This window comes from Psilocybe cubensis, chromosome 12 (assembly GCF_017499595.1).
Source record: "Psilocybe cubensis strain MGC-MH-2018 chromosome 12, whole genome shotgun sequence".
NCBI lineage: Eukaryota > Fungi > Basidiomycota > Agaricomycetes > Agaricales > Agrocybaceae > Psilocybe > Psilocybe cubensis.
Window position 1 is genome coordinate 1,478,960 of NC_063010.1, and position 13,180 is coordinate 1,492,139.

Below are 13,180 nucleotides of genomic sequence, written 5' to 3' on the forward strand. Positions count from 1 at the left end.
TGACTGCCTAATTTCAATAAAATATCGCTAATGAGCCACATGAGAAGCATGAGTAATCGATGGCAAATCGTGACTTGCGGGAGGAATAGTATGGGAGTTGCATTGCCTCATAATTCACAAGCCAGCCAATAGGGCCGACCCAACAAATAACGGTTCACGCAGTCTAGAATAGATAGAGAACCATGAAGATCTATAAATAGGTGCCAAGCGTTGCTTGAACTTAAGTTAGAGACGCCTGATTTCTGCGTTCCTAGTGTTATCGCTCTTAGCTACTAAACGCTGGCGCAGGCATGGGATTGAGCGGGATGACATTCCGCATCTGGCGAGAAATGGCGCGCAATTGACGACTAGTCGTCGGGACACCATGCTCTCTAAGTTGTATAATGCTAGAACGCGCTACGGCTTCAACAAAATTAGTCAAGTACTAAAATACACTATACTTACAATCTGCAGGCCTACAGTATGCAATCATTCAGCAAGAAAAATAGTCTATAAAAAGGAGAATAATGCGGACCAGAACATTGGGGAGTATCAAGATGGTAGAGAACGCAAATGCGCCTGCACTATCAATATGCCTTATTGAATCGAAGAGTCAATTCTCATTGGGTGAAATAAATTACAAGACCTACTTCAAAAGAGTAATGACTGCTAACAAATTTATTCCAAGCATTAAAGCATAGAATACGAAGCCTAGTAAGCCGCTTAGATATTATTCGTAAGGAAATATTCAAGTTGATAAATACGTACACTGTCGAAGGAAGAGCTTTCCCAATTTGCCGTACAGGCTCTTTGTACGAAAGCAGTGCTATGTAGAGGGTTAGTATCGTCGGTTGCAAAGGAATTATGCCTACCATGCCCACAACAGTAACGCCAACTGTATCGAGTATCATAGCTGATGCCTTGGCGTCAAAATTAATCATTTCCCTCCACAACTAGTACACCCTGACTTACAGCAACAACCTATACACGTACAATATAATTACTGTCAACAGAACGTTACGGAGAAAACTTACAGCATAAGCGGTTCTGTTCTTCTTATTCCTCCTGAAGCACCCATCCTGTATTATTATCGTAGAAAACGTGCCAGTATTGCGAAGATTGCCAGTGAAGGCCCATAGGTCTACCGCTAGAAACCCTAGTAGAAATATCAACAAGATCGCCAAGGTCGCTCTTTCTCGCCCACAAAAGGTCCACGAACGTAGAACGAGTATGCAGTGGGGAAAAAATTGCTTCAAGGCGTGTGTCAAGATGAGATAAATTGAGTCAGTTTTAGATCCCTTGCCTTTATGTGGAGTGTTGTCGTACCAGTGGAAGATATGTTATTTGCACAACGGTTGCCATTACCGCGCAGGTATGAGATTCAAGTTTAGAGACAGTAGTCCAGACGGTCATAGGCCAAAGGAGTAAGGGGAGGTAGCGGCAAATTAGATAAAGTACTTTTGTTATAGTCCATCTCGACTGATAAATCTAGACGTCCGGCTTCAAGTTCAAATGCTAGACCTAGTCTTATGTTGAGCAGTGACGTACATGACTGTACTCTTGGTCAAATCTTTATGAAATCCATCCAGAATTATTTTTACACAGCCAGGATAAGGGATGAAGTGACTTACAGTAGCAAGACATCCAACACAGGGATAACATCTACGGAATTGGAGCATGGGTCATGTTGATGTTGTTAAACGTCAGCAATTAAATGAATATCGAACTCCCTCACAAATGGCTGTTATTGAAAGTTTTTTAAGGTCAATATACCGGATGGCGCGGGCGAGTTGAAACTGATGGTTCACGATACTAACCGACAGACGTGTAGCGAATTCTTTTATGACAACATCAGCACCGGCGCTAGTATGGTTTAAAGAGATTGAACCTACGCTCTTGCTTCAAAGTAGAATTCCATTGGAACATGGGATGTCACCATGGTTTCACCTTTTTCTCTCTTATTTGAATGGAAAACTTTATCTCGTAGATAACTGGCAGTACGTGGCTCAGCAGAAGATCCTGAAAAACAAAGATCAGCGGCATGTAATTGGGCAAACGACATTGCTAACAAACTTGCTCGACGGGTGGTGTTGTCAAACCTTTGTTATAGATTCACGGCAGTGGAGTAAAGGAAGGCATTGCAGGAAATTAGCTGCTGGCAGCTTTTATAGTGGCTAACACGTAAGTAGATCGGTGAATATAAATTATCTATATTGACTAGGTATGAAGCCGTTGAAGAATAGTGATTCGGTCAGGAGCACCTATTAATAGTTAAGGGTCGGTACTCTATAGTGGAGATTATTTTTGGACTACGAGGACTCGAGGAGCAAGCCAGTGCGATAACTTATGGTCAAGATGTAACTTAACAATGTATACATGCAACAGGAGGGACACCATGACTGGCAAGAACATTCGATTATTGAAACGGTTACAAGACCAAAGAAGAAAAACGCAAGTATGTACTATTTAGTTCTACACGAACTGAATTACGAGAATAGGATCAGGTACCCACATAAGCAGTTAGGTTAAGTTATGTGGTGAAACACCATCCAGATGCAATTGAAAATTTGAAATACAGGTCAATCACCTGCTTATGTGTTCTGAAAAGTTGAGAGTGAGCCTAAACGTAGAACTGGAACTTCCTGTAAATATTAATAGGAGCTATGTTTCTGTACCTTTTTATTCAGACATAGTCTGGCAGCGCTACTAATATTACTTCCCCCAATATAATCGTCGATGGTTACACTACTACTCCGCATCTCACTGTGAATCCAGGGATCAAGGCCGCAAAGTAGGTTGCATTCAGCTTACTTATTCGGAATCGCTCCTCATCATCGAATTCCTAATACGCATTAATCCCTCGTCTACCCGGATGGGGAAAAGGATATGGGGCGTAGGCCGCCTAGTGACGAGTCGCGACCCACGAACTAGACGCCCTACGAGGCTCGAGCAGACATTGGGAGTTAATACCTTGACAATGTCATGAAATGGTAGCCATTCCCCACAACTAGCGTCAGGGGATAGTGTGCATGAGGTGTCGAGGACTTGAGGACTCGAGGAGGGCAGATACAGATTCCCCAATGGGAATATTGCGACACTGAGAAACAAGAATGTACATACATACATAAATGTTCAAATTCACTTGCATGAGTCCAAACTACAGGCTTTCTCGGTTGCGTCAGTAGTAACTGTAAGTACCGACACCGACAACGCTGAGTGTTTTTGAGTTTATAAGTTATAACTTACGAGGGAACAACCGGTTTGACCTTCAGAACAGCGTTGTAAACCTGCAATCTGCGATCTTCAATCTGCATCGTCACTCGGACTTGTACAATGTGTACGACCGCCACATGATGTTTAAAACAAAACCCCAGAACAACGTTTCATGTACATGTTCATGTTCAGTTCTTCTATAGAAGATGTGTACATACATACCCTAAACTTTAAATTCTAAAGAGTATCGACTGAATTAGAAATTAGGAACTTCGAAAGTACTAACATTTTCGGTTTCGGACCTGCCACATTCACAAGTGCAGAGTAACGACAATGATGGCGTAGATAAATAGATATTGTAACCATCGCCAAGTCTGTTCAGTTATCAGGGGTGGGACAACTCCGACTTCACTGATCAAGCCGTCGGGGCCCGAAGTCGAACCTCGAACTCGACAGCGAGACAAAGAGGGTAGGGTAGGGAGGGAGGGTAGGGAGGTAGATAATAACCAACGCTAAGCCCAACCCACCATCCCAACCCCCAACGCAGGGCCGGTGGGCGTTGCGTGTTGAGTGTAGTACGTGAAGATTCGAGAAGGACCGAATTCGGTGTGGCTGAGTGGTGGCGTGGTGGCGTCGTAACCCCCTCGTAACTGGCCGGTTTGGTCTGTGGATCGTGGGCGTGGATCGTGGTCGTGGATCGTGGGTGTAAGAGTAGGATTTACAGCATGCACTCGCAACCGCATAGCCTATCCTGCAGATAACATCATCATCAGTCACTGCTCCCAAAACAATTCGCATATTTTTCAATATATTTGAACAGGCTCACGTACAATTCTGTCGATAATGGGCAAATGTCCGAAGTCTGAAAGAAGTCGTAACGAGAATTTTTTAAATGTCCGTGTCCATGTCCATGTATAGCAAGGCTATATGCGAATCGTTCTGAACAGAGTCGAAAACGGGCCGAGGCGGCGCAGACGCATACGCAGAGTTTAGAGACGGTATCTCTAAGCTCACTCCCTCAGGCCTTAGGCCTCAAGCTGGAGAGGAAGGAGAGGAAGGAGGGGAGGAAGGATAACTATCCGCTGGAATTTTCGCAGCACTTTCCGCACTTTCGTCTAAAAGGATATCCCGCCGAATCTGTTTCGATACGAGGCGGAGCTGCTGTGTTTTGGTTTGACCGCCACCTGAATGTTCTCGGAGTTGGATTATGCTGCAAAAAATGGCAAAAAAATAGAAAAGGATGTCAAATATAAATATTTTGATGATGATGATAAGTAGTGGAAGTGGACACGTACAATCGACATGCCTATAATTCACGTTCACGAGTAAGCTAACCATTTCAAAAAGAAAAAAAGACAGACTAATTTTTCTTACCAAGATATTAGGAAGCATGACAACGTTGACGTATGATATACCACCCAGTCCTTCCGTAGGCCTGAATTGCACAAAATTAGCCAACAGGGTAGGGATTAAATAGTAGATACTAACTCGAAAAATAAGATGAGAGCTAAAATGTAAATTCCCAACATCGACATGAAGAATACAAGGCCTGTTGTATAGATAGGATCAATCATGAATCACCATTCAACATCCGTCACGCTTGGTACTTGGTACTTGGGATGGTACCACTACCACTACCACAATACAGCATAATACAACAGAACTACTCACATTGTCGTAGAAAGAGCTTGCCGAGCTGTCCGTATACAATGCCCGTTCGGTAACAATACTGCGGAAAGCAAAAGCAAAGAAATTGTCACGCAAAGTCAGGAAAACGGGTTCGCATGTAACAGAGGGACAAAAATGTGAAACGCACCACGACAATCACGAGTAATCCAGCTGCATCAACTAACATCCCGGACATCTAACCAACCAGAACAAAAAAATAATCAATTTGCCGATTCTCATCATTCCAATATTCAATCCGGACTCGGCCAACTTACGACGTTACCCTGTATAACGACAACAAAAATGCAAGTGCAAATGCGAGATTGAGCATGTACTCCGGTCAGCAAACGATTACGATTTAGAGAAAGGCGGTGGTTCAAGAGCAAGAGTAGATGGGGAAATTTCAACAGTGATAAAGAAAACTTCAACTCACCAAAATCGTCGACTTATTAAGCGGATAAGTCTGAAAACACCCCGGCTTCTCAATGGGCTTATAAAACTTGATATTCTGGACCACAGCCGTGAACGCCCAGATCTCGACGCTCAGGCAACAGGCGAGGCAGGTTAGGAGGAAGGAGAGAGTGAGTTTTGTGCGGCCGCTGAATGTCCATGCGCGGAGGACGAGGACGCAGTGCGGGGTGAATTGCTGGGAGGGGGATGGGCAAGTAATACGCAAAGATATGATGTAGATATATGTGCAACCCCATGGAAATGAGCAGGTTAGTTTTGATATTGATGGTGATGGAGGACAGGACTGGAGTGTGGAATAGAAAGGGAAGGGGAAGAGAAAACCAAACACATACCAAAAAAATCACAAAAAGCTGCTGCCACACCGCATTAAACATACACACCGTGCCACTGGTGCGGAAGATGAATGTCCAGAGGGAGAGGGGCCAGGCGAGGAGCGGGCAGAAGCGGCAGATGAGGTAGAGGATTTTGAGGGTGTTCCAGCGCGAGCGGTAGATCTGTGGGCAAACAGGACAGGGTTAGTGTGTGTGTTTGATGAGAACGACGACGACCCGCGTTGCATTGCATGTGCGGGTGGTTTGGGGAAGGTTGACACTTGCATAGCGGATTTCTTTATCGAGTCTAGTCAGGAACAACGTCATTTATACATAAGTGGTTATTGACAAAGTGATGCGGTAGTACTCACAATAGCAGAAAATCATACACGGACAGAATATCTGTGCGATGTATCACGGTTCATCAGCACCTTTCCGTGAATCTCATAGTGCGGAAAAAGATAGTTACATGTGCCTGTAGAGATACACGCGTCCAACGAAACGCGTCAATGTTAGTGAGAGTTTCAGAATTAGGCGTGAGGGTGCTGACCAGCGACAGTATACCTAATACTATACCCCACACTTCGTAAGTAACCATGATAACGATGACGAGAGACAGAGGCAGAGATGGAGCGTGTGTGGGGGCGGGGGTGGGGGGAGGATGACGAGAGAAAGTAGAAACACGCACATTTGCAGTTGGCTGTCGGTATACACTGTAAAGAACGAGTTCGTCGAGGCCTCCATTCCTAGCGCTAAATCCTAATCCTATCCCTCCCCTCTCTGATATAAGTTGGAACTTGGAAACTTTTGCGTCAAGCGAAAGCGAAAGCGAGTTCTTTTGCGGGTCGAAGTCAATGATACAACACAAAGAAGGAAGAAAGGGAAGAGCAGACGGAATGAACAAAGCAATGGAGTGGCAAGAGGGTAAGGGAGAGAAAGAGGGGAAACAAGATACGGGGACACCGCCTCTGATATGTATAGGGATCCGCGTATACATGACATTTCCCAACATATCGACAAACGCGACAAACGACAAAAACGCAAAAAAAAGGAGAAAGGAGAAGCAACTCACTGAATAAGCACGGTAAAAACGGTAAAAACGTACCCTCCCAGGCTTGACAACGGATAGAACAGGATAGGATGGGATGGGACAGAGATCGAGAGCCCCGCGGAGTTTTTTTTGTCGTTTCCTAGTTCCTGGAGGGTTGTCGCATCCCGCGCAAAGGGAAAGGGCTCTCGAGGGTGTACCGTTGTATGTAATATAAAATAGGGTAATTATAAGACCCTTGCTCAAATTACAACGCTGGTCGGTCCTGGGTTGGGTTGGGTCTCGGGCTTTATATATGTGCTTAAAGGTATGATATATGGAGCGCGGCGGCGGCGGCGGCTCGGGAAAACCTCTGGTTCTGGCAGACTGGTGCTGGTGGCTACGTATGCCTATACTTACCTGTAACTGCAAGTGCAATCCTTGGGCTGGGCAGGTTCATTCGGCCGCTTTGTGGGCTGAATGAATGGGTGGATCTGGACGGACGATCTGGGGGCCAGAAAAGGATATTAATGTGGGTGTCGAGGTCGGGGTTAAGCTATTGCGATTGCTATGATGTGAATGTGAAGGAGGGGAAAGGGACCAGGGGGAGCGGTGATTGGCTCGAGATAACTATGTACATAATTCAACTTACCGGGGCCAGATGTATATGAATGTACATAAAAGAGAAGGGCGGTCCTCGCTGGCTTTGAAACTCCTTCAATGCGAGTGCATGTAACGAGGTCCGAGGAACAGGTGGATAGAGAGACATGCGCTGCCAGTGGTAATTAATAATGATAATGCGCCGGGGCCGGATGATTGCTGATCTGGACAGAAACGAGAAAAATGAAAAGGTATAACATAACAAGAAGTACTTACCAGGGTCCGCCGCTGGCTGACCAAGTGAGGCTCCAAGACGGGCCAGAACCCAGGACCCGCGAACTGACATTGGCGCTGAGGTTTGCATACGTAAATGAAACTTTTTGATACATCAGTGATGCAGTGATGTAGTGATTCACCGATGTATGATAACCAGGCCCAGGTTGATGGAATGCGACACTGGACTGTAAACTCTAAGACGTCTGAGTATCAACTTGTCGCACTGAGCGTCTGAGTATCAGCTTGTCGCACGAACGTAGATTCGCAAAAAAGCGTACGTACCTTCCTACGTCTCTTAAACACAAACACACCCGCAACCGCAACAAAAGACAAGAAAGGAAAAGATGAGGACGGAGATTCCGACTTTTAACTTGAAGCAGACTTCAAGTGAATTGCATGCGTATAATATTGATGATATTGATGTTGGGAATTCAGTAATGACACAATGAAAGGAAAGAAAGAAAAGAAAGTGAATAAAAAAAGAGAAACAAGAACAAGCAGAAAAAGACAAGAAAAGACGCTAAGGCTAAAGCTAAAGCTAACGGCAAAACGAAGAAGCGGTTACATAAACTGAACAAAGAAAAACAAGGATAAGTACGTACGTAGACAAGACTACATAGAGAAGGGAAGTCGGGATGGGTTGGGAGCGAAGAAGAGGAAAGGAGCAATATCATGCTCTAGATAGATTCTGATAATCCAGCGCAGCATTCTGATACTGCTTCAAAAACAGTCTATCCTTCTCGCGCACCATGTATCTAGAATAAGCATGTGTTAGTCGATATGGGATATGGGCAAATAGGGGAAATGAAGGTGAAGATGAATCAACGAGTGAAGGAATGGATAGATAGAAGAGAAATGGGAAATGGGATGCAAATACGAAATATGGGTAAATGAGGAAATGGAAAAGGAAAAGATAAACTTACGCCATCAATTCATTCGCATAATCGCGGATGAGAATGACAGACTCCGAGTCGAGTGACGTAGCTGCTATCATTTGTGGCAGGCTCACTGTAACGTATATGAATAGTTATAAGTCAGATATTCACAAAACGACGGGTAAAAAGATGAGGAGACGTAAGAGAGGGGACTAGAATCAGCCCGCAGTCGGGGTTCAACGGCGACACCGGTACGAAGGGACGAGCGACCAAGGAAGGAGAGCAAACCCAAAAAAAAAACAACGCAGACGTACCCAACATCCTCAACAAATGCTCCGCGCCATAAATGCAACTCATCTCCTTCTCCTGCCCCACAATAACCTTCGGACCCGTCCAATACTCCCTCCGGACATTCGCGTACTGGACCCGCTCGAAGCGGTAGAGAAGCGTGCTTCCGAGCGCTTTGTCAAAGTAGATTTGGAGGCCTTCGATTACGGTTTGGATTACGAGCGTTGGTTCTTTTAGACTGGAAGCGAGCGATAACAGGGAGGGAGGTGGTGGAAGGACGATTATGAGAAGTGCACAGCCTGAATGAATGGGAAGTAAACGCGGCTTACTGAGGCGGCTTCGTCGTCTTCACATACTCCGCAAAGTCAGCGAGAACCTGTACGACATTCGGCTCGCGAGGTAGTGTCACCAGCTATATTCAAGTTTACATATATACATGTATTTGTATTGTGTTCGTTAGACGATAGTCGTTCGTAAGTTGCTAAGCTGCGCACCTGGTTGTTTTTTGTCACTGCTTCCCAGTCGTCTACTAGTACGGATTTGAGAGCTTCTGGCACGTTGAGTTTCATGTCGATTTTTTTGTTGCTGTCATCCTGAGCATGAAAGAGGGCATCCAGTCAGTCACAGAACAAAAAACGCAAGACGCCCCATAAAGAACCACAGAACCCTCCAAAGCCAAACTCCCACCCAAACCGCAAAAAAAAGCAGCACACTCACCTCCTCCCGCGCCCTCTTCGTCCCGCGCGTCCCATCCTTCCTCGTCACTGCCCTCGTACTGACATTATCCTTACTCCCAGCACCACCACCAGCCGCCGACTTGTTCTGCGCCTTGGAGGCCGTCGAGCCGCCGTGGATGTTGCCCGGGTTCGCCTGCTGCAGGCTCTTCTGCGTTGCGAGGTTCGCTTCGGTGAGCTTGAGGAGGCGGGTGGAGGGTACCCATTCATCCCAGCTGTGGAGGGGGGTGTTAAGAAAGCCTAAAAACCGAAAAAAAGTAAAACACACGTACGTCTGCTTCCACCCTTTATAATGTACCAAATAATGCGGGCCCGCAACGCCCGTGGTAGGACTAGGCGAGGCCGCGTCGAAAGTTTTCGTTTTGAGGACTTTGGCTTCGTAGATGAGCGGGCCGTGGTAGCACAGCACGCGCTCTTGGGCGTTGAAGATGGGTTGGGCGGTGGAGGATGTCGTGGACATGGTGGTGGTGAAGGTGAGTGAGGAAGGTGAGTGATTCAGAGATGCCGTCACGGTGCGGGTCGGCGGTCACGTAGTCGGGTCGGACGGCGGTTCGCTGCTCGCTGCTCGCTGCTCGATGCTCGATGCTCGACGGATTCCGGTCACTGTTCGATGCTCGACGTCCGGTGTCCAATCTTCAATATAATCTTCAGCTTCAACGTCCAGCCGTAGTTATAGTCGCAGTCGTAGACAGCTTGATTTACAATCACAACCAGAAACGCTCCTTGTCAGACCTTGTTTCCCTTTGCCCAAAAACGAAAAACACAAAAAAATTGAGTTGGCGAGAGAGAGAGAGAGAGACGCGAAGATGAAAGACCCGTCGGTCGAAAACCTTCTGTGGCGTGGAACAAATAAATTGTCGCGCGGGTTTACGTTTTTGTGTGTCACCGTTGAAAGGACTTTTTGATGATTTGCGCCTTTGTTTTACTAACGTCGCGTTGCGTTGCGTATGTGTAGTATGGCGTTTTATCTGTGCAAGTGTGTGGGTGATTAATGGCAGTCCGAGTCAACGAATGCAAGGGTTGTTAGTGGCAGAACTCTGCTGTATTCTGGTGGTATTCCGCCAACCAGGTGTTCGGGAGTGTCCCGGCGGAGAACGAAACAGAGTCATCGAAGTACAAATTCGTGGGAGATATATTCTTTAACCTCCACTTCATTGAAGATCATCACAGACAATTGTGATGAACGTCGGTATGCTTTTGGGTACGCCCTCTTCCTGAATCCTAAAATACTTACTCATATTGGGAAAAATCAACTCCGCAGCGCGAAAGGGCTGAAAACTGGAGCCGGCAAATTGGGACTTGTCTGACATTCCTTAAAATTTCTATGCATAACCAGCTTCATCACCGTTATTCTTACATGTAAGTGACTTGATATGTACTTCCTGATTTTATTCTTGAAATCAGTTGATATAGCTGCACGGCCCTTCCCATACCTTCCTACCTCAGATTACACCCCAGCGTTTAAACCCGCCAGTTCATTGAGAAAATGTGACCGTGGACTGGCATCAGGCGCGCATCATCATGATTATCTGCCAACCGTATTTTCTTCAAAATTAACATATACTATGGCTCTCGATGAAAGGACACGGTACTTCTCCAATTATGACAGGCAAAGCCACTTCGCGTTGTCATTTCCACACGCCCCACCACATCCTGGTTAGCCCTTGCTATACCATTCGAGGTGATCTGACATGATAGCACCTACCACCCTTCATCATCGATCCGTTTTCTTGTCCGATTAAACACTCCTAGCATCATCTAGGTTTGATAAAAACCCATACTTTTATTTCCGTGCACTGATGATATCTCTATAAACGCCCACGGCGTGTGTACGAAGTACCTGAAAATGGCTTTCTTCCTTTACAAATTCGGGACGGCCATATCGCATAAAACTATCCGAACAGGAGATATCGATTGCTCTGAAATCATCTCTGCATAGTGGTTTTAGCCATGTCCATCCCTGCAGGCGCCATTTCCAACCCAGAGGCAGTCATACAAGCGTATATCCAACTTGCGTCTATAAATCATAGAGTCAATTTCAATGCAGGTACACGCCTATGAGTCCATATAAGAAGTTTGATTTTGCATACTCATCTATTATCTGAGATTAGTGGCGAGCTTGACATGGCTTGTTTATGATATTATAACCTGCTTTGATCAGGAGGTCAGTAACGAGTCGCATCGCTGGTAGAGTCATGGATCATTGGCAGTCGACTCACCTGGAACTGCAATGTGATATAGGTTGAACTTGTATGGAAAACACGATGGACAGTGCCCAAGGTGCTGTACGTCTCATTGAGATATTACGCACCTCTTTGGTTGATGTGAGCATTTTCGTCAGTTTTACTACCATTTCGTATTTACCCATGTTGCTTGGCGTAGGTACCAGAACATAATTCACCGTACGCTATACTTCTCTTGATGACGACCAATACAGTGGTTTTGACATTAATGTACAATGTACCAGTCACCCATGGAAACAAGCTTTCAGCTCTCGTGAGGGTGATTTCCATTTTCGCTATGACGAATTCTCACTCGATATCACACAGTCTTGCACGAGCTTTCCTCCGCTGCAAGCTATAGGCCCAGTCGTACTGTGGATTCTCGTAGACATACTCATGATCCTTCGCATACGCGCTCTCTACAGGGCTCAAAAATCCGGTAACGCCGCCCCCACAGCTCCATTCAAAGCGCCCAACTGATGCGTCTTTTTACCAGTTGGTGTTACAGTAATATTCATCTGGCTCGTCGCAGCCTGTGTTCGTCCTATTCCATTTCGGCTTTCAAATAACCTTCACTGAAATTAACTGTCTTCTAAACAAACCCCTTTTAAAATACAGGTTGTCATCCCTGTTACCGTGTACTGCTTCCGCCTCTCCAGACCTGTTCCGGCGCCCCCACCATTTGACGCGATTGCTGGCTGTGTGGTGCCCTCCATCAACTTCAAAAAGATAGGAATGATCAAGATAGCCGTGTATGTAGAGTACCCCTTTCCCTCCTTCCTTTCATATGCACGTCACGTTTGTTCTGACATGAAATACCTTTTCGACAAGGATCGGCTTTATGATTGTGAACATGATGTATCTCGGTCTAACCCTGTACAAATTCGTGGAGAGCGTACGGGAACTTAGATCACTTCAGATCGGATCCATGTTCTCGTTTTTTGTCGGCGAGGGAGTGGCATATTTTGTTGGATGTATAGGTACACTATAGTTTTTTTCCTAACTGTCTCGCAAATCGTCTTATCACAGTATGAATCAATTTAATACAGCTATCAACGCTGCGGACCTGGTGGTATCATGTGGCGGGCCCAGCACATTCCCCTACGTTGATTTGCTGCAGTTCTGGCTCGGCGCTTTCTACAGCTACGCCGTACGTCTCTTTCACTGAATAATCCCAGTAATACGTCCAGGCTCACTCAAAGTTCTCTCTCTTTTTTGGTTGCGTTAGGGATGTCATCTCATTTTACACCTGCGCAGTGCTAGCAGCTCTCTAACATCACTCACGAGCTTCGCGGACTGCGCGGATCTTGAGGTCAGATACCCAGCAAAAGGGAAAGATTCAGAGTCGCCGTTGAATGACGATACCTGTACTATGATCTCTCTTTCCGCCCGATATGGTGACGCTTTGCACAATAGTACAATGGGGGCCGAGTCCGACATCGTTCAAGCAAGTCGCACGAGCGAAAACGACGAGTCGAGTAGCCAGCATATTTCAACCGCTGTTTAAAGAAGATAA

At 45.9% G+C, this 13,180-nt stretch overlaps 2 protein-coding genes across 2 annotated transcripts; one reads left to right on the forward strand and one right to left on the reverse strand.

The window, feature by feature from the left end:
* Positions 1–8,215: 8,215 nt before the first annotated feature.
* Positions 8,216–9,902, reverse strand: JR316_0012464 (Chromatin modification-related protein EAF3; the record flags this gene model as incomplete). The annotated part of the gene is made up of 7 exons (XM_047898089.1): positions 8,216–8,300; positions 8,469–8,553; positions 8,735–8,946; positions 9,038–9,120; positions 9,203–9,301; positions 9,426–9,657; positions 9,715–9,902. The coding sequence occupies 7 exons, from the start codon at positions 9,900–9,902 to the stop codon at positions 8,216–8,218; spliced, it is 984 nt and encodes a 327-aa protein (XP_047742978.1).
* A 1,804-nt stretch (positions 9,903–11,706) lies between these two features.
* JR316_0012465 (uncharacterized protein) lies at positions 11,707–13,171 on the forward strand (the record flags this gene model as incomplete). Its single annotated transcript, XM_047898090.1, has 7 exons — positions 11,707–11,766; positions 11,825–11,844; positions 11,910–12,103; positions 12,161–12,201; positions 12,283–12,416; positions 12,694–12,814; positions 12,893–13,171. The coding sequence occupies 7 exons, from the start codon at positions 11,707–11,709 to the stop codon at positions 13,169–13,171; spliced, it is 849 nt and encodes a 282-aa protein (XP_047742979.1).
* Between the last annotated feature and the right edge of the window lie 9 nt (positions 13,172–13,180).